The sequence below is a fragment of the Erythrolamprus reginae genome, chromosome 4 (assembly GCF_031021105.1).
Source record: "Erythrolamprus reginae isolate rEryReg1 chromosome 4, rEryReg1.hap1, whole genome shotgun sequence".
In the NCBI taxonomy this organism is placed as follows: domain Eukaryota; kingdom Metazoa; phylum Chordata; class Lepidosauria; order Squamata; family Dipsadidae; genus Erythrolamprus; species Erythrolamprus reginae.
The window spans coordinates 46,903,814-46,929,121 of NC_091953.1; the positions used below are offsets into that span (position 1 = coordinate 46,903,814).

The 25,308-nt window shown below is 39.6% G+C and overlaps 1 protein-coding gene across 1 annotated transcript; it reads right to left on the reverse strand.

The window, feature by feature from the left end:
• Positions 1 to 18,977: 18,977 nt before the first annotated feature.
• Positions 18,978 to 20,093, reverse strand: HTR1F (5-hydroxytryptamine receptor 1F). The gene has a single exon (XM_070751751.1). It carries the CDS (start codon positions 20,091 to 20,093, stop codon positions 18,978 to 18,980), a length of 1,116 nt encoding a protein of 371 aa, XP_070607852.1.
• Between the last annotated feature and the right edge of the window lie 5,215 nt (positions 20,094 to 25,308).

Sequence of the window (25,308 nt, forward strand, 5' to 3'; positions counted from 1 at the left end):
ACAACTTCAACAGCAATCTTTTTTCCTTGCATTACTACTTCATCTTCAGTCTCTTTGGGATATCTTACCCTCCTCCCCCTCGCACACCAACCATTTTGCTGTTGTCATGGATAGCAGTCTGTTGTCAATCCAGTGATTAATTCCTATCTGTTCCTATTTAACTTCTCAGCTTCATTTCCCCATCTCAGAATGGTACTTTTCTACATGCCATAGAATAAATTGTTCTGGTGAGAGACATTAACAAGTGGCAGATAGAGAATCTTTTGTCATAGCATCAAATGCAGCTGTGAGAGAAACATGCCCATGTTTCACCAACACTCCGCAGTCTGCATTGGCTGCCGATCAATTTCCGGTCACAATTCAAAGTGTTGGTTATGACCTTTAAAGCCCTTCATGGCACTGGACCAGAATATCTCCGAGACCGCCTTCTGCCGCACGAATCCCAGCGACCGATTAGGTCCCACAGAGTGGGCCTTCTATGGGTCCCGTCAACTAAACAATGTCGGTTGGTGGGCCCCAGGGGAAGAGCCTTCTCTGTGGTGGCACCGACTCTCTGGAACCAACTCCCCCCAGAGATTAGAACTGCCCCTACTCTCCCTGCCTTTCGTAAACTCTTTAAAACCCATCTTTGTCGTCAGGCATGGGGGAACTGAATCACCTCCCCCAGGCATGTACAATTTATGCATGGTATGTTTGTGTGTATGTTTGTTTAGTTAATGGTTTTTTAAAAATATTTTAAATTATATTTAGATTTGTCATGAATTGTTGTATCTTGCTGTGAGCCGCCCCGAGTCTGCAGAGAGGGGCGGCATACAAATCTAAATAATAAATAAAATAAAATAAAATAAAATAAAAGGCCCTTTGGAAGCTGTCTGCCTCTGAGAAACTCAGCAATGTTGTTTCTGTCAGAGGACATTCTTGTATGTGGTTCCCAACCAAGGAATGAATTCCCAATGTTGGCTGGGCCCCAATTTCCCCAAGAAGACAAAACCCATAATTTTTCCATACTTGTAAAATACAAACTTGAATTCAATTGTATCAACTTTATGAGTCTGTACCACAATTTTATATTTTATTTTATTATTATAAGCTTCCTTGAATATAGGAAGAAAGATGTGGTACAAATTTTGAAATTAAAAATTAGATAAAATGAAACTATGAAATTGTGTTCACATTTTCCTGAAACATTTATGAATTCCTGGTCCTTGGAAAATGCTAAACGGAATTTTAAAATTATGATATTAATTTCCATTTTTGCTTGCTTGCTTTTCTTGGACTATTTTGCCTGGCAAAATCTGCAATGCATTAATTGAGCTATTGTGCTTTTTTTTGTTATGTCTCAGATGGCATTTGAGCCCTTTTTTTGAGACTTTGCTATTAACCAGAAACCTCCTTAATAGCACAGCAAGATAGTAACTATCTATCAGCCTTATTAAGCCAAAGAGATCAGGAAAGCAAATCCAAGGAAGATTTATTTACATTTTATTAAGTTGACTATAACAACAGGATCTTGCAAGTCTGCTTATGTTTCATTTTCTTTCCCCCACTTATAATCCATTGACTCAGACAAGAGCCAGATTCTTCCTAATATTATTTCCACGTTCTCTTCAAGGCTATCTCCATGATTCTCTACCCCAACTCTTGTTTTCCATTCCTGGCAGAGCCCTAGCATTCTGTATCTGTCTTTCTCATCACTGCTAACTGCCTAGTGTACATGAACCATTCTTGTAATAGAAATAGTACTATTGTTTCTTTCATCCATTTTTTAAAAAGAGGTAAACAGCTTATTTGTGTCATTTACAGTGCTGGGACAAACATCATTTGTGATCATCTAGTTCAAAGGGTAAAATCAAAAGCAAAAATTACTGTAAATAACCATGGCAGCTTGTACACATAATTCTTATTTGCAAAGGGAGAAAAATATAATAATATTCACTCACCCACAAGGAAAACAATACATTATATGTAGTAGGAAATAGTGGCTAATATTTACATATTGTTTCTGTGCAGTGCATTTTTAAATCAAATTGAGATCTCTTGTTTTTATAATATGAATGAATCCATGCATTATATGATATGGTCAGAATCTTATTAACTTTAACTGTATTTTTAAAAAGATTCCTCAGAATGACTTCTTGTGATTCTAGCAACACTGTAGGAGAAGGAGTGGGATAGTCTGAAGGTAGAGTCAAAATAAAAATTAGCCTAAAATACCTAAATTTCCTAAAGAATAGACTAAATGCAACCTCTCTTGAATTCTGTTAACCCTTAACTAATACCAAAATACTGCTGTTAGTTGACTAGATTTCTGTGCATACACATGACTAAGTTTTTCATGTTATATTTATCTATTTTTATTTAGTGATTTTTTTAAAATAACATTTTAGGATTTTGGTCTAATTTCTCAAAGAAATGGGATTATGTTTTCTCTAGTAACGTGCCTTAAATTGCCAAAGGCTAAGAGATGGCACTATACAATGTCTCCCTCCTTTTTTTAACCATAAGGCAAACTGTCTCATTCACTATTGGTAGGGGAATGATGTCATAAAGACATCCTAGAGAAGGATAGGTAGTAGCAATTCTATCAATGAAGTTATACTTGTGCATTGAGTTAGTTTTGCTAAGAAGTGGATTTTGTGTAACAGGTAAGAAAAAGCAGCAGAAATGTAGATAATTAGATCTTTTAAATGTGTTTCTTTCACTGAAATATTAATACAGTTTTTCAGTGAGCTATTTGAAGCTCTTTTATACTAACAGTAATAGGAGACAAGGTATTTATTGAATTTAAATATGGTATTTTTCATAGTTAAAGGTTAAAAAAGGACCACTACTGATCACTGGGTGGTGAATGATTTATAATGATTTATAAAAATGAAATTCAAAATAGAGAGAGACACTGATTGTATCTACTTCTTATAGAAAAAAACTCTGAAATTGACATTATCTTTGCATCGATCAGAGTTTGAATATTATAAAACTTAATTCAATAATAAATTAAAACAGAAGTCTTTATGTTTTCTTGCAGATAAATAAATACATTATATGTTTAAAGTAGGAAAAATTTCCATCATGATGCAGAATTTGTTTCTGTGTTTTGTACAAGATTTCTTTAGACGAATAACAGCCCGCGTTGTTCATTACAGCTAGCTTATCTTTTCCTCATTAATTCAGCGTGCAATGTTTGTTTGAAAAATAGAAGCAGCACAGGGAAACTGAAAGATGGAAAACATAGATTTCCCACAAAGTCCTGAAAATTATACAAAGTGATTGTAACTTCTCACCTAGTATTGTGCAGAGTATTTTCTCTCTCTCTAAATAATAAAATTATCCGGCAATTTAAACTCACTTTTTATTATCATTGGCCCTTGGGAATAATTTGATATTTTTCTTCTCCAAGAGGAGTGTTTTTAGGAAAATTCCTGTGCTGATCAAGCATGATGGTAATCAAATATCAATGAAAAGTGTAACAGGGTTTTTCTACTCTATCAATTCAGGCTAAATTAGGAACTCCCCACTTAGAATGGCGAATTACAGTGGTACCTCTACCTAAGAACACTTCTACTTATGAACTTTTCTAGATAAGAACCAGGTGTTCAAGATTTGAAAAGAACCATTTTCCACTTACAAACCTGAGCCTCCGAAACTGTAACCGGAAAAGGCAGGGATCTAGGAATCTCCTGGGAGGAAACAGGGCCAGAAAAGGCATGGAGAAGCCCCCATGGGGCCTCTGTAGGAATCTCCTGAGAGGAAACAAGGCCTTCACCCTCCCTGTGGTTTCCCCAATTGCACGCATTATTTGCTTTTACATTGATTCCTAAGGGAAAAATTGCTTCTTCTTACAAACTTTTCTACTTAAGAATCTGGTCATGGAACGAAATAAGTTTGTAAGTAGAGGTACCACTGTATATTTATTTCAATTCTACTGGCATTTCTAAATTAATTAATTTATGCCTAATATCTCTTAGCAGCCATATAGATTTAGCAGAGAAATGAAAGTTATGTTATATGTTTGAATCCTGAGTAGATCTCTGTTTTCCTTTTCAAATTAATGAATACATTAAGCCTAAATATTCCCATGGCTCTTCAAATTTACTGGTAGTTGAAGTCTGCTTATCAGATTAGGAAGATTTAAAGTTCAATCTTCTTCCTTATTTTCTGCGTAGATGGTCATGCTGACATTTATGCCATATAAATAATTTATGCTAGAAAAATAAGGTCTCATGAGAAATAAGATAAATGCAAAAGAAGTTTTAGAATATGAATTGTATTAAATAGAAGTTACATCAGTGGTGAGTTCCTCTTGGTTTGGACCGATTAGCCCGAACTGTTAGCGATCTGCTGGTGACATCACGATGACATCACCAAAATGGATCGGTTGGTGCTCGTCTGCAGACGCCACCATCTTTTAAATTATTTTTACATTTTTGTTTTTCATCCTTCTGAGCATGCGCAGAAGTTGAGTTCCAGCACTGTGCTTGCGGTCACCAGCTTTTTTCATCTTTGTTTTTTTTATTTTTTTAGATTTTGCGCATGCACACACAGTGTGAACGTGCACTCATGAGGTGTGCCTCTGTGGTGTAAGAGGGAGAAAACCAGCAGCAAGGTAAGTTGGAACCCATCCTTGGTTAGTGTTGTGGTTAGCTCTGGCCCAGCTCCTGCCCCAAGACTGTGGATGTGGGGGAGACATCCACATGCTGCAAGCCTGTTTTGGCCCCCGGTGGAATCTGCTGATGAAGGCTCCTCTGACCAAGAAGACATGAGTGACAGGGAGGAGGAGAGTGTGGCAGACAGCTCAGAAGGAGATCAATTATCTAGCTCCTCCTTGGATTCAGAGCAAGAGTTAATGATACAGCCACGCATGCGGAGAACGATGCATAGGCAACAACAACTGAGAGATTATTATCAAAGAAAATGAGTCCACCTGTGGTTGGGTGGGGCTGTGGTAATTAGTGAGGCTGCTATAAATAGCAGCCTGTGGGTTTGGCCATTGTGGAGGATTATCTGATCATTGTGTTTCGTGACTGCTTTACTGACTTTGACTTTTTGTGTGCTGATTTTCCCCCGCTTTGAAACTAAACCAGAGGAAAGTGTGTTTCACTTTGTGAAAGAAGGACTTTGAATTGCCTCACAGCTGCAAGCTAAGTATCACATCACTGATAAGGGACTTGTACAAATTACCAGTTTGGTTGGAGACGAGTGCTCTTTGCTATACAAAAAGAGGGCTTAGTTTAAGTGAATTTTCATTATAAAGAACATTGTTTTGAATTTTCAAACGTGTGTGTGTCTGAAATTTGTACCTGTGAATTTTTGGGAGGAGTCTACCAGAGAGCCCGACAGAACAGTTAGAATCCACTTGTGCACACCAGAAGAGCACAATCCCACCACTTGAATTGTATTTTACTTGGGTGCATTCCATGGGAAGGGACCCTTTCCCTTTCGGTTGCTTGGGGTTCAGAGCCCACTGGCTCCAAATCTTAACTCTCCTGGCAGCTCAAGGAAAGCATCCAGAAAAAGAAGCCAGCCAATCTCTCCCGTCCTACAGATAGTATTTTTCTATAATGATCACAACTAAAAGTGCCCTGTCCAGAGTTTGAGCTCACAGGATGATCTTGGAAGAACTCTTCACTCGCCCGAACGTCTTTTCAGGCCCTGAATTGAACTAAATCCATGAGGTTTCAGACACTCAGATGCTACGAGCAGGAAGCCTTTGCACAGTATGTAGTACATTCTTTATGCGGGGGGTGGATCTATCATAAATAATCTCCCCTGTGTGTTGGATCTCAGGATCCTTCCAGGCCTCTGAGGAAATGAACTGCAACAGTACGCAGCCAATTTGTCTGAGTGATGGCTGGGGTTTGGGGGAATTGTGGTCTAGAGCCGGGGTGGCACAGCAGGTAGAATGCTGTACTGCAGGCCACTGAAGCTGACTGCAGATCTGTAGGTCAGCAGTTCAAATCTCAACACCAGCTCAAGGTTGACTCAGCTTTCCATCCTTCCAAGGTGGGTAAATGAGGACCCGGATTGTGGGGGCAATATGCTGACTGTGTTAAAAAGCGCTATTGCTAACATGTTGTAAGCCGCCCTGAGTCTAAGGAGAAAGGCGGCATAAAAATAGAATGAATGAATGAATGAATGAATGAATAAATAAATAAATATTAAGACTGTTTTAGGATTAAGATAAGGCAGCTGAGTTAAACACTCACTTAGTCATGTTTGGAGTAGATCTAGTTAAATAATGGGGAGCAGTTAGTGTGATTACATTTAAGAAAACTTTCTGGCAGTGATATACTGCCATAATGTACATTTCTCCATAAAAATAAATAAATAAATAAATAAATATTACTAGTGAATGGTGAAGGCCATCTCAACCCTCACCATTGAGAATCATTCTCTCTAGAAATGGTGTGTGTATGTGTGTTTGTGTATGAGGCTGTGTGTGTTCAGAAAGCAACGCAAATCCATGACAAAGTAGCTGAAAGCCTTGTAGGAAGATTGGGATCTTTCTTTCCTCACCCCAGGTCTTTTGATCAAGAAGAAGGGGACTGCTGAGATAAAGTCACATCCGTAGAGAGGCAGCATCCTGAGATCTTTCACTTGGGAACTGGGGACTCACCATCCACAATGTTAGAGGACAGGCCCATTTCAGAGAACCTCCTGCCTGCTATTCTGTACCCAACTGCAAGCCATTCTGTCAGAAAAGTTTCCTTGCATGAGCTAAGCTGAATTTCCTGCACATTGCTTCTTTTCAAGCTTCAACTATAAGTAACTGTTAAGTTTTAAAACTACAAGCTGATATATCCACATATCGAGGGGTCTGCCACCCTTTTGAAAGTTGACTAAGATCCAGAAGCAAAATGGGAGGGGGGAAGATGGCAGGGGAGCTCCAAGAGGCAGGAGACAAAGGGGGGCTCCTCACATGGGTGCAAGAAAGGAAAGAAGGGAAGGTGTGAGGGGATGAAAGGAAAAGAAAGGAAAGAAGGAAAGGAAAAAAAGGAAGGGAAGGGGGAAGGGAGGGAAGGAAAGCAAAGGAAATGTGGAAAGGGAGGAAAGAAAAGGAAAGGGAGAGGAAAGGAAAAGAAAGGAAAGGAAAGGGGAAGGAAGTAGAGAAAAGAAAAGGAAAGAAGGATGAAAGGAAAGGAATGGAACTGGGAAAGAAAAGGAAAGTTAAGAAAAAGGAAGGGGAGGAAAGGGGGAGGGGAGGGGAGGAAATGGAAGGAAAAGAAAGGAAAGGAATATAGGGGCAGGGAAGAGAGGACAGAAGAGGAAAGAGGAGAAAATGAAAGGAAAGAAAAGGAATGGAACAGGAAAGGAAAGGAGAAAAGGAAAGGGGATGGGAGAGGAGGGGAAGAGAAGGGAGGTAAGGAAGGAAAGAAAAGGAAAGGAAAGAAGGAAAGGGGGAGAGGAAGAGAGGAAAGGAAAGGAATAGAACAGGGGAAAGGAAAAGAAAGTTAAGGAAAGAAAAAGGGGAAGGAAGGAGAGGAGAAGGGAGGAAAGGGAGGGGAAGAAAAGAGGGTAAAGTTATGGAAGGAAAGTTAAGGGAAGAAAAGGGGGAAGGGAGGGGAGGAGAGGAAAGGGGAGGGAAGAAAAATAAAGGAAAGGAAAGAAGGAAAGGAAAGGAAAATTAAGGGAAGGAAAGGTTGGAAGGGAGGAGAGGAAAGGAAAGCGGGAAATGGAGAGGAGGGAAGGAAAGGAAAAGAAAAGAAAGGAGGGAGGGGAGGGAAGGAAAGGAAAGGAGGAGGAAGGGAAAGAAATGGGATAGGGGAAAGTTAAGAAAAGTTAAGGAAAGGAAAGGAGGAGAGGAGGAAATTAAAGGAAAGGAAAGAAGGAAAAGAAATGGGGAGTGGGAGGGACTACAGCTACAGTTCTGGAATATAGGACTGTCTTTCCCACCAACCATAGTTCCCTCTAAGCTGAGCAGTGAGCAATCGCTCTCTTAAAAATCATCATCAACTCAGAGTTTTCCAAACCTGCCCAGAAGCCGAGAGGGAAAGAGTGAGAGGGAAGGAGAGAGAGAGGAAGAGAGAGAAACAGATAGAAAAAAGAGAGGAAGGAAAAGAGAAAGAAAAAGAATGGGAGTAAGGAAGAGAGAAAGAAGATCAGAATCTATTTTGAAACTAGCTCAATTATTTAAGTGGCATTTTGATATTGACAGAGTTGCCCTATTATGAGCTCACTGTTATAGACACACAGTACAGTATTTTATTTTGAAATTCTCTGGGGCAAAACAGGGTGGGTTTTTTATTTGTTTGTTTGTTTGTTTGTTTATTTATTTATTATTTCTGTGCCGCCCAGTCCCGAAGGGACTGCCACTCAGACACTATACTTTTCCTCCCCCCCCCCAAATGAGGGAACACTGCCACCAACATCAACAAGCCACTCTCAGTGTGCCCATCTTTGTTTTCCTTCACTCAGATTGATTTTGAGGGAAGGAACATAAAGCAGGTTTCCAAACTGTGTGCCTGAACCAAGCACTTTTTCTTGGGCCTTGCAGAAGCAGAGAAGTAGGCCTGAAAGGCGACTGGTCCATGTAATTTAAAATTATGAATTTGGTGATTCCTGAGGTCCAAAATGTTGCAAAACCCTGGTCTATCAAATTTTTGGGCAAAGTGTGTGAGCCATTTCCTCCTTTCAATGGTCCATGGAAGTACATCTATAGTATGTAGATAATAAAGTTGAAAAAAGATGAATAACATTTTTACAGATCTATAGATACCTTGAGGCTGGATGTGACAAGGCATGGCTAGGAAGGGAGGGGCCAGGCAAGACACCCTTTGCTATCTATCTATCTATCTATCTATCTATCTATCTATCTATCTATCTATCTATCTATCTATCTATCTATCTATCATCTATCTATCTATCTATCTATCTATCTATCTATCTATCTATCTATCACCTTTATATTTATTTTTTATACTTATAGGCTACCCAACCCCTTCCAGATATGAGTGACATTGAGTTGGCCACACCCACACAGTCACATGACCACAAAGACATGCTCACGCAGTCACATGAACCACGAAGCCTGTCCCAGTGACATGTCAATCAAGCCACAGCCAGAAAATAAGCCATGCCCACAGATCTGGTAGTAAAAAAAAATTGGAACCCATCCCTGAGTTACATAACAAACCTCTCAATACCTTAGAATAGGACTCATTGTATTATAGAACCTCATCTTTCATTCTTTAATTATTATCTACACATGTATCCATTTTTATGAACTTGAGCCACTGCATATTCACATTAGTTTCAATCAGTTCATTCCCAGCAGTACTCCCCCCCCCCTTTATTTTTGTTCTGCTTGCTTGGGTTTTTACAATTATTACAGTGTAATGCTTTTTTTCCTATTTCCTAACTATTATGAAAATGGGCCAAATTAATCAATTATTGGCTCAGTGATTAGGAGTTGAAAACTCTTAGCTTGGACAAATTTAATTTAAGGGTAATGATGCAATGCAAAAAATCCTTCCATTTACATATAATTTTACGGTCCTTTGGTGTGCTATTCTCAGCAAATTTATGGCATATTTGAAGTAGGAAAATGAAGTTCCAACTATCTTCCCTTCTCCTTTAACTGATTTAAACATTATAGCTGCGGTATCTAGAAAAAGCATTACTAACTTCTAGCAAAATGTTTTGAATCAACTGCACATTTAACATATTTATGAATGTTAATGAAATTTCAGTGTCTTCAGTTAAAATGTTTTGGAAGTACAGTGGTACCTTGTTACTAAGCTGCTTTGAAACTCACTAAATTCGGTACTCAACACATTTTGACATGAACATTTTGTCCCAGTACAATTGTTTGGTACTCAATGCACAAGCTAGAACTTGTTGATATCAACTTGCGGTTATTCCTTATAACTAATCATAGTTATGTTATTCTCTCTCCTGTCTCATTCTAATTATGTGTGCTAAAACTTAGTCTGTATGAAATTCAAAAGTGTAAAATAATACTGTCCCAAACTATAATTATTAGTCCAAATACAGTTTAGGACATTTAGGGAGATGATGGAACGATGGCTTGGTGATTCGCTGTTTGGCTAGCTAGATGATAGCTAGCTAGCGATGGATGGATAGATGGATAAGAAGGCAGATAGGTAGATAGATATGTAGATAGATAGATAGGTAGATAGGTAGATAGGTAGATAGGTAGATAGGTAGATAGGTAGATAGGTAGATAGGTAGATAGGTAGATAGGTAGATAGGTAGATAGGTAGATAGGTAGATAGGTAGATAGGTAGATAGGTAGATAGGTAGATAGGTAGATAGGTAGATGATAGGTAGCTAGGTAGCTAGGTAGCTAGGTAGCTAGGTAGCTAGGTAGATAGATAGATAGATAGATAGATAGATAGATAGATAGATAGATAGATAGATAGATACATACATACATACATACATACATACATACATGATATATAGATGTTTTAGGGCACTTTTGCAGCAATTTCAAATATCAGGTGACATTAGAAAGGCATTAAAAATAACAATGCATTTTTACAGACTCTTAGTTAAGGATGCGTTATATTCCTAAATGAAAACTGTGACCCAACTGTAAACTCTGAAAGGAGAGAAACTTGAAAACCAGATTGAACTGAATTTGGTGGTTTTAGTCCAGGTGTGAAGTATCAAAGAGCTATAGCAAATATATAGAAGCAAGTAAAGAAGGTAAAAGATAAAGATCAAACAGGTCTGGAATATTTAGTTCTGCTTGAATATGCATTAACATACATTAAGTCTAGGAAAGAAGCATAGGTTAACAATGTTTGAAAGTTAGTTAGTTAATTACCGTATATACTCGAGTATAAGTCGGGTTTTTTTAGCCCAAAAATGGGCTGAAAAACCCGACCTCGACTTATAATCGGGTGACTGACATGTCACCACAAGAGGGCGCAAGCGGCTGAGGGAAAGACAGCCGTCTGCCTTTGCTTCAGCTAGAAAGAAGCGGCAACTGCCCGGTCAAGAAGCAAGAATCCACCTAGCCAAACGGCTTTTTTCTTGTTTAGCGCGGCGTTCAAGTGGTTGGCAGGTTCCTTTGCTTGCACGCAAGAGCCAACCACTCGAACGCCACGCTAAACAAGAAAAAAGCCGTTTGGCTAGGGGGTAGATTCTTGCTTCTTAACCGGGCAGTTGCCCCCTCTCCCAGAACTTCTTTGGAGCTGAAGCAAAGGCAGACGGCTGTCTTTCCCTAAGCCGCTTCCTGGAGACCGCTAAAGATATCACTCTGGGAGAGGGGGCAACTGCCCGGTTAAGAAGCAAGAATTCCCCCCCCCCCCCCAGCGAAACGGCTTTTTTCTTGTTTAGCGCGGCGTTCGAGTGGTTGGCTCTTGCGTGCAAGCAAAGGAACCTGCCAACCACTCGAACGCCACGCTAAACAAGAAAAAAGCCGTTTCGCTGGGGGGGGGAATTCTTGCTTCTTAAACCGGGAGCAGTTGCCCCCTCTCCCAAAGCGATGTCCCAAAGCGGTCTCCGGGAAGCGACCGAGGGAAAGGCAATCGTCTGCCTTTCCTTCAGCCCGAAAGAGAAGGCAAATGCCCCGCCTTCCCCCAGCCAGTTAACCGAGCGCTTCAAGTTAACCGGCTGGGGGAAGGCGGGGCATTTGCCTCCTCTTTCGGACTGAAGGAAAGGCAGACGATTGCCTTTCCCTCGGTCGCTTCCCGGAGACCGCTTTGGGACATCGCTTTGGGAGAGGGGGCAACTGCTCCCAGTTAAGAAGCAAGAATCCCTCCCCCCTAGCCAAACGGCTTTTTTCTTGTTTAGCGCGTCGTTCGAGTGGTTGGCTCTTGCGTGCAAGCAAAGGAACCTGCCAACCACTCGAACGCCACGCTAAACAAGAAAAAAGCCGTTTCGCTGGGGGGGGGGGGATTCTTGCTTCTTAAACCTCTCCCAAAGCGATGTCCCAAAGCGGTCTGCGGGAAGCGACCGAGGGAAAGGCAATCGTCTGCCTTTCCTTCAGTCCGAAAGAGGAGGCAAATGCCCCGCCTTCCCCCAGCCGGTTAACTTGAAGCGCTCGGTTAACTGGCTGGGGGAAGGCGGGGCATTTGCCTTCTCTTTCGGACTGAAGGAAAGGCAGACGATTGCCTTTCCCTCGGTCGCTTCCCGGAGACCGCTTTGGGACATCGCTTTGGGAGAGGGGGCAACTGCTCCCAGTTAAGAAGCAAGAATCCCTCCCCCCTAGCCAAACGGCTTTTTTCTTGTTTAGCGCGTCGTTCGAGTGGTTGGCTCTTGCGTGCAAGCAAAGGAACCTGCCAACCACTCGAACGCCACGCTAAACAAGAAAAAAGCCGTTTCGCTGGGGGGGGGGGATTCTTGCTTCTTAAACCTCTCCCAAAGCGATGTCCCAAAGCGGTCTGCGGGAAGCGACCGAGGGAAAGGCAATCGTCTGCCTTTCCTTCAGCCCGAAAGAGGAGGCAAATGCCCCGCCTTCCCCCAGCCGGTTAACTTGAAGCGCTCGGTTAACTGGCTGGGGGAAGGCAGGGCATTTGCCTTCTCTTTTGAGCTGAAGGAAAGGCAGACGATTGCCTTTCCCTCGGTCCCTTCCCGGAGACCGCTTTGGGACATCGCTTTGCTTGCGCCTGCCCCTCCTACAGCGGAGAGAGGCGGCAAATGGCCAGCCCTTCCCCCACCCGTTTAGCTGAGCCCTTCGGGAAGGTGCCGCCTGTCTTCGCTGTAGGAAAGGCAGGCACATCCGAAGCGCGTGGGGAAGTGGCTGTGGGAGGCAACGACATTCCTAAGCCGGTGAGGTGTAGGGGGGGGGTGGCGAGAAGATAGAAGCAAGAATCCACCCCCCCAGCTTTTCCCCCCTCTCCCCGCAAGAAAAGGAGCCAGCCAAACACTCCAATGCCGCGCTAGAGGGGGGAAAAGCCGATGAGGTGTGTGTGTGTGGGGGGGGGTGGATTCTTGCTTGTCTTCTCAACACCCCCTCACCCCACCTCTCGGGAAGAGAGCAACAGGAAAGGACGCGGTTTTCTTCTGCCGGGTCGAGGACAAAGCGGGTGTTGAGGGCGGCGGGCGAGCAACATTTCAGCGGGGAGAAAACCCCAAGCTGAGAGTGCCTTTTAAAATCACTCTCCTCTCAGCCTCGGCAAGCTGCCGAGAAGTGGGGTTTTCGGAGTGGGGAGGCAAAAACGCTCAGAATGTCACCAACGAGGCATTTCTCCAAGGGGCGGGGGTCCCTAAACTTTCCTTTAACCCCAGCGGACACAAAGATGGGAATGCGTGGTCCTTGCCAGTCACCCATCTGCGGGGGCTGCTCCGTGCCAAGGCAGAATTAAATTCAACAACCAAAATATTATATTTTTAAAAAACATACTTTTTTGACAGTTTGTTTGCCTTTTAAAACATCTCTCTGGCTGTGCCTAATGTCAACAATAAAATTTTTTGCCAGGTGAATTTTTTTTGGCCAGATTAGCTATGGATCTCACTGAAGAAATTTTAAAGAATACTCAAAATGATTCTTCATTTGCTTTGTAACCTTAAATAAAAAAACAATACAGTATTGACTCTGTAATTTACCCGGGGAGGGGACAGGAGGGGGGCGCAGACAGACAGGAAAGGAAGACAGACAGACAGACAGACAGATAGAGACCTATGACCACAATTGAGCTCAAAATTTGTTGTTAAGCAAAAGCATTGTTAAGTGAAAATCACCACATTTTACTCAATCCATGACATTTCCTAGCTCTAACAGTGATGTGCAAGCTAGGGAAGTACCGGTACATCTGAAGACATGTGTAATGTTCTAGTTATGGTTAACTGTGTGGCAGAAAGTGGACTCTGGGTTTGTTTTCCTATTACAGTGAGGTTGAATGTACCATATATAATTTTACAAGAGCTCTCTCTCTTTCTCTCTCTGTATATACACATACAGTTTATATAGTAGATAATGTACAGTATATTTTTGTGTGCCTGTGTGTAATATTTATTTACACATATGGCATATATACATAGAATTAAGTATATTTTGGATGTTCAGTAATTGTAAATATAGAGGGAAATTGTATCTCTTTGAGGCAAGGAGAGGTCAAGTATCCTAACCCTAACCCAAACCAGCAGGAGCAGGGGATTAAGGTAAGTACCTAGGTACTTGCAATTTTTTTGCCTATACCTGCCTTGGGGGATATATACCTGTTTACCCTCTTTTAAACTTACAGAGCTAGTTTACTGGCTTTCTTTGAAATAAATATTCTAAAATATTTAATCTACTGATGCCTCAATTGATGTAATTTTATTGGTTTCCATTTTTATAAGTTACCAGTAGCCGCTGCAATTTCCACCCTCGACTTATACAGGGGTTTATAAATTTTCCCAGTTTTTGTGGCAAAAGTAGGCGCCTCGACTTATAGTCGGAGCGACTTATACTCGAGTATATACGGTAACTAGTTAGACTTCCTAAACACAATAGTTTATTCACAAAAATGCAGCCTCATGAAGGTTGCTTATAAAAATAGAAATTAAGGATAATAGGTAGAATTAATATGTAAATATCCTTAAAATAGGACAATAGAATTGCTTTGCAATTTACAAAAAACTTATTAAACGTTTGCCACAAACAGATGCCACAGTGGGGCATTTTGTTTTTGTAAATGGGTACTAGGTGTTGCATTACCTGTAATTGGCATTTTTCTACATCTATTTGGGAAAACAAAGGTGGGCTGATTTTAAAGCTGGTTTATTGATTAGGACAAGGATGAGTAGTTTAGTTTCAAATGTTGTCTTCCATTCCCAAATATTCTTTTTCACTTGGCTGCATCTAAGATAATTGTTGCTTTTAAACACTCATTCTGTTTTATATTTTAAAGGAAGGTGAGTGCAATGATGCTGAGTGACTGAACCAAAATTTCAGATTCTATTAATAGCTAAGCAATGACAACCACAATAATATAAATAAAACAAGCAAACAATTCATCTTGAGAAGAAAATTACTATTGGGTAGAAAATTATGATCAGCAATCCATATGCTTCTAACTAAAGAAATTATTATTATTATTATTATTATTATTATTATTATTATTATTAATTAATTAATTAATTAGTTTTGTATCCCACCCTTCTCTGGAGACTCAGGGTGTCTCACAAGAAATACTTGCTTGCCTACTAGGGTAATTTTATATACTGCTCAATAAATAAATAAATAAATCAAGCTTCTGTGAAATCAAACGGTCCACTTAGGAAGCAACACTGATTGACAATCAATTTCACATGTTGTCAGCACATTCCACTTTATACGGAATAAAGTATTCAATGAGAATATTTCATTCATTCAGATCCAGGATGTGTTCTTTGAGTGCTCCCTTTATTTTTTGAAGCAGTGTAGTTTTCTTTTCAGTGTGCTAAAATAGATTCTTTAAAGTCTAATTTGCCTCATGAGCCAAATTATTTCTTCACAAATGTTCTTGTCGTCCTTTGAATCTGTGTTTTAGACAAAGCTAAATGCAGTTTCCAGAATGCTGCAGTAAGGTTTTAGCTAAAGTACTTAGGCAAATATCTTCCTCAAAAATGTGGGATTTAAAAGAAACAAACAGCTCAAACTTTTCCATTTCTATACTAGCTAATTATTCAGTTATCATTCTTAATATATTTGACGAACTAATATGTTCAATGTTCTGAATTTTTAAAAATTGGGCCATTATCTCATTGTAACCTGTTTTAATTTTTCCCTATCTATCTATCTATCTATCTATCTATCTATCTATCTATCTATCTATCTATCTATCTATCTATCTATCTATCTATCTGATTTGTATGCCGCCCCTCTCCGTAGACTCACGATTCTGCAGTTCTGACTTTATTGATTTATTTATTAAGGTCATCTAATTCCAGAAAGTCTATGAACAGCTTCCAATATTTTCAAGACATAAATTAAAAACACAGCTACAACATGACTGTCTTGACTAAAACAGTATTCCCAACCTTCAAAAATATGTATTTATTGCTTTTGTTATTTTTCTTACCCAAGATCTTCGTATGTATGTATGTATGTATGTATGTATGTATGTATGTATGTATGTATGTATGTTTTTGTAGATTTTCATGGGTATAGGTATGTAGGTCTTGGCATATTCAGGTCTTTTCCCGTGTAAGATTGATGGAATATTGGCAACGTTTCAATGAGGTCCCACTCATCATCTTCAGGTTGGTGCTTTCAACTTTGTGCTAGGGCTTGTTTGTTCTAGCACAAAGCTGAAAGCCCCAGCCTGAAGATGATGAATGGGACCTCATTGAAACGTTGCCAAGATTCTAACAATCTAATAATACATGCATACATACATACATATGTGTGGGTATATATATATATATATATATATATATATATATATATATATATATATATATATATATTTGTTTTCGTATATATATATATATATATATATATATATATATATTTGTTTTCGTAGATTTTCACGGGTACAGGTATGACGGTCTTGGTATATTCGGGTTTCTTCCCGTGTAGGATTTGGAAGTTTCGATGAGGTCCCACTCATCATCTTCAGGCTGGTGTTTCTGTCCTTGTTCTAAGGCGAACACTGCGAGACCTAAGCTGCCTTCCTTCTATAAATACTGGTGGCTGGGTGTGGTTTGATGGCTCAGCAATTGCCTGCTGTGTAGAAACTTCCTGGTGAGTCAGTGGGGTAACATCTGGGGTCGTTGATGTAGCTGAAGTATGCTGATTAGTTAATGGTTGTTGATTAGGCGTGATATCCTGAGTAGTTGGAGCTTGCAGGCTACTTGATTGTTTTGCAATATGTGTTCTGAGTCTAGTTTCTGTTTTTATGGCTGGGTTACGTTTGAGGGCTGGTTTCCAGATGTCTGGTAGGCGGGATGATACTATATATATATATATATATATATATATATACACAGCTCAAAAAAATAAAGGAACACTTAAACAACTCAATATAACTGTAAGTAAATCCAACTTCTGTGAAATCAAACTGTCCACTTAGGAAGCAACACTGATTGATGATCAATTTCACCTGCTGTTATGCACATTCAACTTTGTACAGAACAAAATATTCAATGAGAATATTTCATTCATTCAGATCTAGGATGTGTTATTTGAGTGTTCCCTTTATTTTTTTTGAGCAGTAGTATATATAACAGTATTCGCCCTAGCACAAGGAAAAAAGCACCAGCCTGAAGATGACAAGTGGGACCTCGTCGAAACGTCGCGAGAAATCTCTGAATCCTACATGGGAAGAAACCCGAATATGCCAAGACCTTCATACCTGTACCCGTGAAAATCTATGAAAACACACACACACACGATATATAAGAACACACACTCACTCTCTCTCTCTCTCTCTCTCCATTTGACACCATGTCATATGCTGAGCTTAAAGAAAATGTAGTAATAGGAATAGACAACACTGAAACATATATTTTAATAAGAGCTGAAAGCCTACCAAAGCCCCAGGAAACAATATTGTACCATTTGTGATTAAATGAAGTGCCCTTGGTAAAGCAGATAAGCTTCGTATGACTTGTCCCTTGTGATATTATTGGTTGAAGCCTCTTGATAAAAGAGCTGTTGGCTATGGCTTTGGGAAAGATAATGAAATTTTAAGGTGAACAAGTGGTCTTCCATAATCTTCCTCTCGGCATAGACTAGTCTGAGGAATATATTTAAAGAATATACTTCCTTAAGGAAAGTTACCTTTTATTTACCTGGTGCCAAGGAAGTGCTATTGACAAACTAAAAAAACCTATTATTTCCCATATTTTCTACATATGTTATAGTTTAAGTCATTCCACCATTAAAAAAATAATATAAATTTACCGTATAGGAGTTTTACATAGTATAGCAATCCTTCAGTTACTCAGTAATTTTGTGTGAGTTACATTGAAAAATAATTCTGTGTCTTCTTGATTTTAAATAAGATCCTAGAGAATTGATTGCCATGTCTCTTTGTGGTTCATGTTGCGTTTTCAGATGTGTGCTCTTGAACTCACTGGAGAGTTGAATGTTCCCATTCTCACAAATATTTATATATTTCTCTGTACAGTGTTCCCTCGATTTTCACGGGTTCGAACTTCGCGAAACGGCTATACCACGGTTTTTCAAAAATATTAATTAAAAATACTTTGTGGTTTTTTCCCTATACCACGGTTTTTCCCGCCCAATGACGTCATACGTCATCGTCAAACATTCGTCCGCCTTTAATAAATATTTTTTTTAATAAACTTTAATAAATAAACATGGTGAGTAATAATCTAAATGGTCGCTAAGGGAATGGGAAATTGCAGTTTAGGGGTTTAAAGTGTTACGGGAAGGCTTGTGATACTGTTCATAGCCAAAAATAGTGTATTTACTTCCGCATCTCTACTTCGCGGAAATTCGACTTTCGCGGGCGGTCTCGGAACGCATCCCCCGCGAAAATCGAAGGAACACTGTATACCAAATAACTATAACCACTTTTACTCATCTTAATCAACTTTTGTAGTTTCTTTTCTTCCTAATATACACTTTAAGACGTGAAGAACATTCATTATGATATATTAATGATACAAAAGAGTTATTTAATCATTGGCTTTTTTCTTAAACAGAGTGCACATTGTTATAAGTTAAATATGTAAACAATTAGAGTTACTGCACAAATAATTGAACTGTATTTGTTGTACATGTGTAGATTCTCATCCAATTTCTGGCACCAGAACTTAATCAATCCAACTGGATTTAAATTTCTGGGAAGCTTTCTGGAAAGACGAGACTAAGTTGTACATTACATATTTGTTTCAAATACTGTTGTAGAGCTAAATTATGGCATAAAATCAAGACTATGAATGCACATGTAATATACAACTCCTACAAAACTTCCAGGAATCTCATTTTACCCATTGATTTGGTAAATTCTCAAGTGCAATAGGCAAAGTTCCATCAAGGGAGGATCTATGAATTTGATTTTCAATTTTGTTACCCACTCAAAAATCAGATTTAAATCAACCAATGACTAAAAGCTCTCTCTCTCTCTTTTTTTTCAGAGAGAGCTCTTGCACTGAATAAGTTTCTGGAATGCTTTCTTAAAATCTTCATTAAAGATTGTGTAAATCAGTGGGTTAACAAGAGAATTGATATAGCCTAACCATGTCAAAAAATCAGACATTTCTTCTGAAATTTGACATCTTTTACAGGTATTAACAACCACCTCTTTTACAAAGAAAGGTAGCCAGCAAATCACAAAAGCACCCAAAATCAAACCAAGGGTAGTTGCTGCTTTCCGCTCTCTTGTAGTAGAAATACGCTGCCTTTTCCACCCTTTTTCATTCTTAGATTCCGAATCAGGACTTCTCAGTGAAAACCGGATTCTGTCCAAATCTCCCAAAGGGTTAGACCTTTTATCTTTTGTACGTGATGCGGTTGAAGAAAGCCGGTAGCTTTTCTCATTTGCTTCCAAGAGGTCTTGCCCATTTGCCTCCTCTTTAAGAACCCGACTTGTACTCCTCCTGTGAAAAGTCTTGGCTGCTTTGTATATTTTGTAGTAAAGAATCAGAATTAATGCTAGTGGGATATAAAACGCTCCAAATGTAGAATATATGGTGAAAGCAATGTGGTCATGCTTAATGATGCATTCGTCATCTTTGCTGGCTGCTTGATGCCTCCAAAACAACGGTGGCATGGAAATGAAGATGGAAATAATCCAGACAATGGCAATCATAATGCCAGCGTGTTTAGGTGTTCGCTTCCTGGCGTATTCCACAGCATCAGTGATTGCTCTGTAGCGATCTAAAGCAATGGCCGACAGGTGCAGGATGGAACAGGTACAGCAGGTGATGTCAACACTAAGCCAAATATCACACATCACCCCACCCATGATCCAGGTTTCTTTGACAATATAAACAATGCTAAAGGGCATGACAAGGATGGCCACAAGGAAATCGGTGACTGCCAAAGAGCATATTAAATAGTTTGCAGGGTGATGGAGTTTCCGTGTCACAATTATTGCAGTCATCACTAGAGAGTTGATAACCGTTGTCATTACTGCTAGAACAGAAAGTGTAATAGAAACTAGAATCTTGGAAGTTACTTTTTTAAACGATTCTGTATCATTTTGTTCCAGTGTATAATTTTGTTCAGTAAAGTTTAGGAATTCCATTATTTCCTTGAAGATTGTCTTTATCTAATGAAGATACCTGCAGGGAAATAGTTTAGAAAGAAAAAGCAACATTAATTAAAATTCCCCATTCTATACATTTCCCAGTATTATGCAATATACAAGGGTTTCCCCCCCCCAAAAGACAACTGGATTTTCTTGTTTTTCCTTCAAGATGTTTCGCTTCTCATCCAAGAAGTATTTTCAGCTCCCAGAAGCTGAAGAAGCTTCTTGGATGGGAATCAAAATGTCTTCAAAGAAAAACAAGTATGTCCAGTTGTCTCTAGAAAAAGCACTTTTGGGACAACAATGAACTGGATGGCTGAGAATCTCAATAAATGTTTTTTTGAAACTTTATTCTGAAACTTTTCTGTCATTCTTTGAATGGAGTGTATTTCAGGATTCTTACAGAAAAAAGGAATAAAATATGTTTTTCATGAAACTGAAGTTGACTTTGTACCAGTGGTGAAATCCATTTTTTTTACAACCAGTTTTTTAGGCATGTCTTGATGGGCAGGAAGGATACTGCAAAATCCCCATTCCGTCCCCACTCTTGGGACAAGGACATCACAAAATCTCCATTCCCACCCCACTCTGAACCAGCCAGAGATGGTATTTGCCAGTTCTCTGAACTATTCAAAATTTCTGCTACCAGTTCTCCAAACTACTCAAAATTTTCACTACTGGTTCTCCAGAACCTGTCAGAACCTGCTGGATTTCACCCCTGCATTATTATTATTATTATTATTATTATTATTATTATTATTATTATTATTATTATTGATTAGATTTGTATGCCGCCCCTCTCCGGAGACAACAATACATAGTACAAATCTAATGGTTAAAAAACAGTTTATACTTTATACCCAAGACTAGTTCATCTACATGCGTAGATCAGTGATGGGCTACCAAATTTTTTACTACCACACTGTGGGCGTGGTTTATGCATTTTGTTTCAACATCTTTCAGTGCAAATTGGGTGTTCTGGGGTGAAGCTCCAAATTTTGCTACTGAAATTGCGTTCCTGACCATTCACATAGGAGCCCATCACTGGTGTACATACTATATCTAGCACACTATTCAATTTCCGGATTAGCAGCATTGCAAAGTAAAGAAAGGCAGGAGGAAAATAGTAAGCCAAATAACTTAGAGAATTAGTATAATTAGAAGAGCAGTTTTTTGGTATCTTCCCATATGTAAACATTCCTTGCTTCTATAACCTCCATATAGCATTTGATATTCCAAATAATGCATTTAGAATGAAATTCAAGATTGGTTAAAGCAAAACAAATGTATGGTATTAAATCTGCCTCTGTATTTTCTTCTTCTGAATAATAATAGAGAGCAGACTAGAGCAGGTGGCACAAGTGTAGTACCTGTCAACTCTGAAGCTGACCTGACTGGAGCCATATTAGAGCTTAGAACAAAGGATCTTATGGACAGGGAGGGGGGGATTAGAGATAGAGGGTTTATGTAGCCATGTAATCTACAAAAAATAATATGAGGGTCGCCCAGAAAGTAATGCACCACATTTTCTTTCTTCCACAATTATTTATTGAACACAATGAAACTTACACACAAGAAAGAATGACGTTTCTTCTACACTCCCTATTTTTCCACATAATCTCCGTCCCATTCTATGGCCTTCCTCCATTGAGACACAAGGGCATTTATGCTCTGTCAGTACCACTCCTTATTCTGGCTACGAAGCCATTTCTGCACTGTGCGAATCACCTCTTCGTCATCCTCAAAATGTCTTCCATGAATGGCATCCTTTAATGGCCCAAACCAATGTTCCAAACAAGTGGAAGTGGAAGCCTGAGGGAGCTAAGTCAGGCCTGTAGGGTGGATGGAGGCTTGTAATATACATCACTTACAGATGCTATTTTTGAAACACTGCTGCAGCTACGCTATCTGTCTGAAGAAACATAAAATTTGCACACACACTCAAGACAATTCAAATAATATATATCTAAAGTTTCACATTCTTACTGTTAGTGTAGACTGAGAAAAAAAATGTGGTGCATTACTTTCTGGGCGACCCTCATATGTTTCATCATGAAACAAAACACATAAATACAGGTGTTAGATGCAGTATTGATAAGGTGCATGATTCACAGTTAAGAAAAGAAAAAAAGAAAAGGATAAAAAAGAGCCAATCTCAGACTGCTGCTAGTATTTTCCCCAAAGCAGAATTTATTCAAAAATGTTTTGAATAGCATTTTGTTCTCAAGGAATTGTCTTAAAAGATGAGAGGGATTTTATGCTAATGCAATTTGGCATTTTATCACCCCTAGTTCTCAAGGGTAGATTCAGAAAAATCTTCTTTACAGACAAAATCCTGCCCTTTCAGCCTGGATGCTATTGAGTCATAGGCTCACATCCTAATATATTGTGATTTCTATAGAGATTCCCTTAAGACTTTGAGTGCTTTTCTATAGCTACTTCCCTGGCAGTCAGCTGAGTTCTATGTTTGTCACCAACTGTCAGACAAGAACTGAAGAACAATAGTTATCATAGCCAAATTCACATTGATAGCCTGCAGGACTAAATTACTGTTAATAGCAGATTAAGCATTTTATTGGCTGTAATAATAGACTCTCACAAGACTTCTTATGTTTCATCTTCTCTTCCACAAGCCATAAAGTCAGGAAGAGACTGGTTCTTCCTAATACTACTTTCACACCTCCTTAAAAGCTACTCCATGCCCCCCTGTATCTACTCATATTCTTATTTTCCATTCCTAGCAGAGCTTGGGCATTTAATATTTGTGTTTTTAGTTATTGATGGTGATTATGAACATTCCTGCAATAGAAGCAGTGTTACCGATTCTTTCACTTATGTTTTAAGAGAGACATTCAATATATTTGTATTCTTCAGATTTTCTGAGAAACAGCACTTGTAATAATTAATTTAAAAGATAACATTACAAGCAACATTAACTGCAAATAATCATAGGAATTGATAGACATAAGTACTTGAATGAGTACTTACATTCAAATGGGGAAAATAAAATAATGTCCACTCATTGCACCATCCAGGAAAAGATCATTTGGATTATCAAGATATAACATTTATTTATTTTAAAGGCAGATACTGATCAGTGTAAGAAAGTAATTATTATATCCCATTGAATCATTATTAACAGTTGCTAATATAATCCGATCTTCACTAAATGATGCTCTGTACATATTGACAAAAATGAACTATTGGGGATTCTTTGGTTTAGAAATAGTCTGTGTTACAGTGTTTGGTGATTGCCAAAATTTAAGAATTCTTTCAATATAGATGCATGCCTATACTGTACATGCCTACTCTTCTCAGACTTTCTCTTCTACTTTTGATTGTGGAAAAGTGACTGAAGTGCGATACACACAAACAAACAAATAGGTATTTGAGGAAAGGAAAGAGTAAGCTGCAATGAAAGTTGGCCAGAATAATTCTAGAATTCTTGGAGTAGATTGAAGTTCAGAGGGAATAGGGGATTTGAATAGGGAAAAGGTAGAAAAGACATGCATTAAGTTCCAAGTTTTTCTCTCTTATATTTATTCATCTTCTCTGTTTCATAGTGGTCATGGCTCCATCTCTCCTACCCAAGCTTCATGAGCTGACAGACTGACATTATCAAGGGGAGGGGAAATATTGGAATGTAAGAAAGAGGAATTGGGGAGAATGGAAGTCCATTCTGAACTGGCTGCATTGTGATAAACTTCAGTCACTCAAGATCAACCATCAATATGGTGAGCTGAAACTGAGAGCCTGTTTCCTAAACAATATACAAGCACCTAAGTCAGGGGTGGGTTCTGGCTTACCTCAATGCCGGTTCACTTCTTGATGCGCTGCACTGGCATGCATGCGCAGGGCTAAAAGCCCAGCTGCTGCGTAGGCGCAGAAGCAAAAAACAAAATGGCACTGTTTATGGTGTCACCGAGAAAACCTGTTCAGGGTTGTGGCGGGCCTGGGTCATTGCCAGTTTCAACAACCCAGGCCACCAAGTTACTAATGGTTCCATAGAACCAGTCCGAATTGGGAGAAACCCACCTCTGACATTTACAGATAACAGAGGGATGGTGGAGTGGTGGGGGGAAGGAGAGGAAAATTCACTTTATATTGTTTGCCTGGGAAAACCTCAGATTCAGCTTCTGCTATCTCTGTAACCACTTAAGCATCAGCAAAATATATATTCTTGGCAGAATTCTTTCTTTGCTAGAAGACTGAGTGGAGTATTTGTCAATACCACTGTTAAAAAACTTCTCTTTTTCTCTATCTTTTTCTTCACCCCACTTTCCAATATGGTGACATTTGCATATCTAATAATATATCCTGCAAACTCTTTGGGAGTGTGAAGGCACAGGACAGATATTGGTCAGGAAGCCTAAAAACAGATGCTTGATGTTATCATTATCAGTATAAGCTTTCTCTCCCAGTACATACAACAACCTTTCTCTCCCAGTACATACAACAACCCAGTACGTACAACAACCTCCATTTTCACATGGAGTGAAATGACATGGACATGTTATTCCTGTGTACCATAATGATCCAAATACTCTTCAGCAAATATTTCAGTGTTCATAATAATAGCGCTGGTGGTACTTACCCACCGGAACCGTTTGCAGGAGGGCTAGGGAGACCGGACACATGGTGCAGCCGCCATTTTGAAAATCGGCCGAAATCTCGCGAGATTTTGCGAGATTTTGCGAGATTTCGGCCGATGATCAGGCCAGGGTGGCTTGATTGGTGACGTGGCCTGGCGGGGCCTGCCTGCCCTATAAAAGGGTAGGCAGGCCCGAAGTTCCTCCTTTCGCCCAGGACTCGTCACTGGAGCAGACACCCACCCGCCCTCCCTATTTTTCAGTGTGCTATTTTGGGTCGCCCTAGGGGGCCGAATAGGAATTTTTGGCGGTCAACCCCTTTCATATTGACCGTTTTTTGGCCTATTCCACACTGAGGAGAAGGATAAAGCTGTTAGGGGGTGCTTGCAGCTTTTTAGGTTGATTGGCATACCTTTGGTCATTTGGGTAGGCAGGTTAGGGGCGGAAAACTGGGTGGTGGTTTAGCAACTGCGTGTTCTCCGTTGGGCATCTTTGGGGATGATTGACAGGTTCTCTCCAAAGGCTTGTGGTGCAAGCGACCTGAGCAATTGGGGGAACCTGTCTTTGGGTCCCGCCCATTTAATTCCCCTTCTAGGGGTTAGCCGGTGGGACCTCCCACATGC

Excerpts from the sequence above, each read along its gene's own strand:
- HTR1F (XM_070751751.1), bottom strand. The coding sequence starts at position 20,093 with ATGGAATTCCTAAACTTTACTGAACAAAATTATACACTGGAACAAAAT.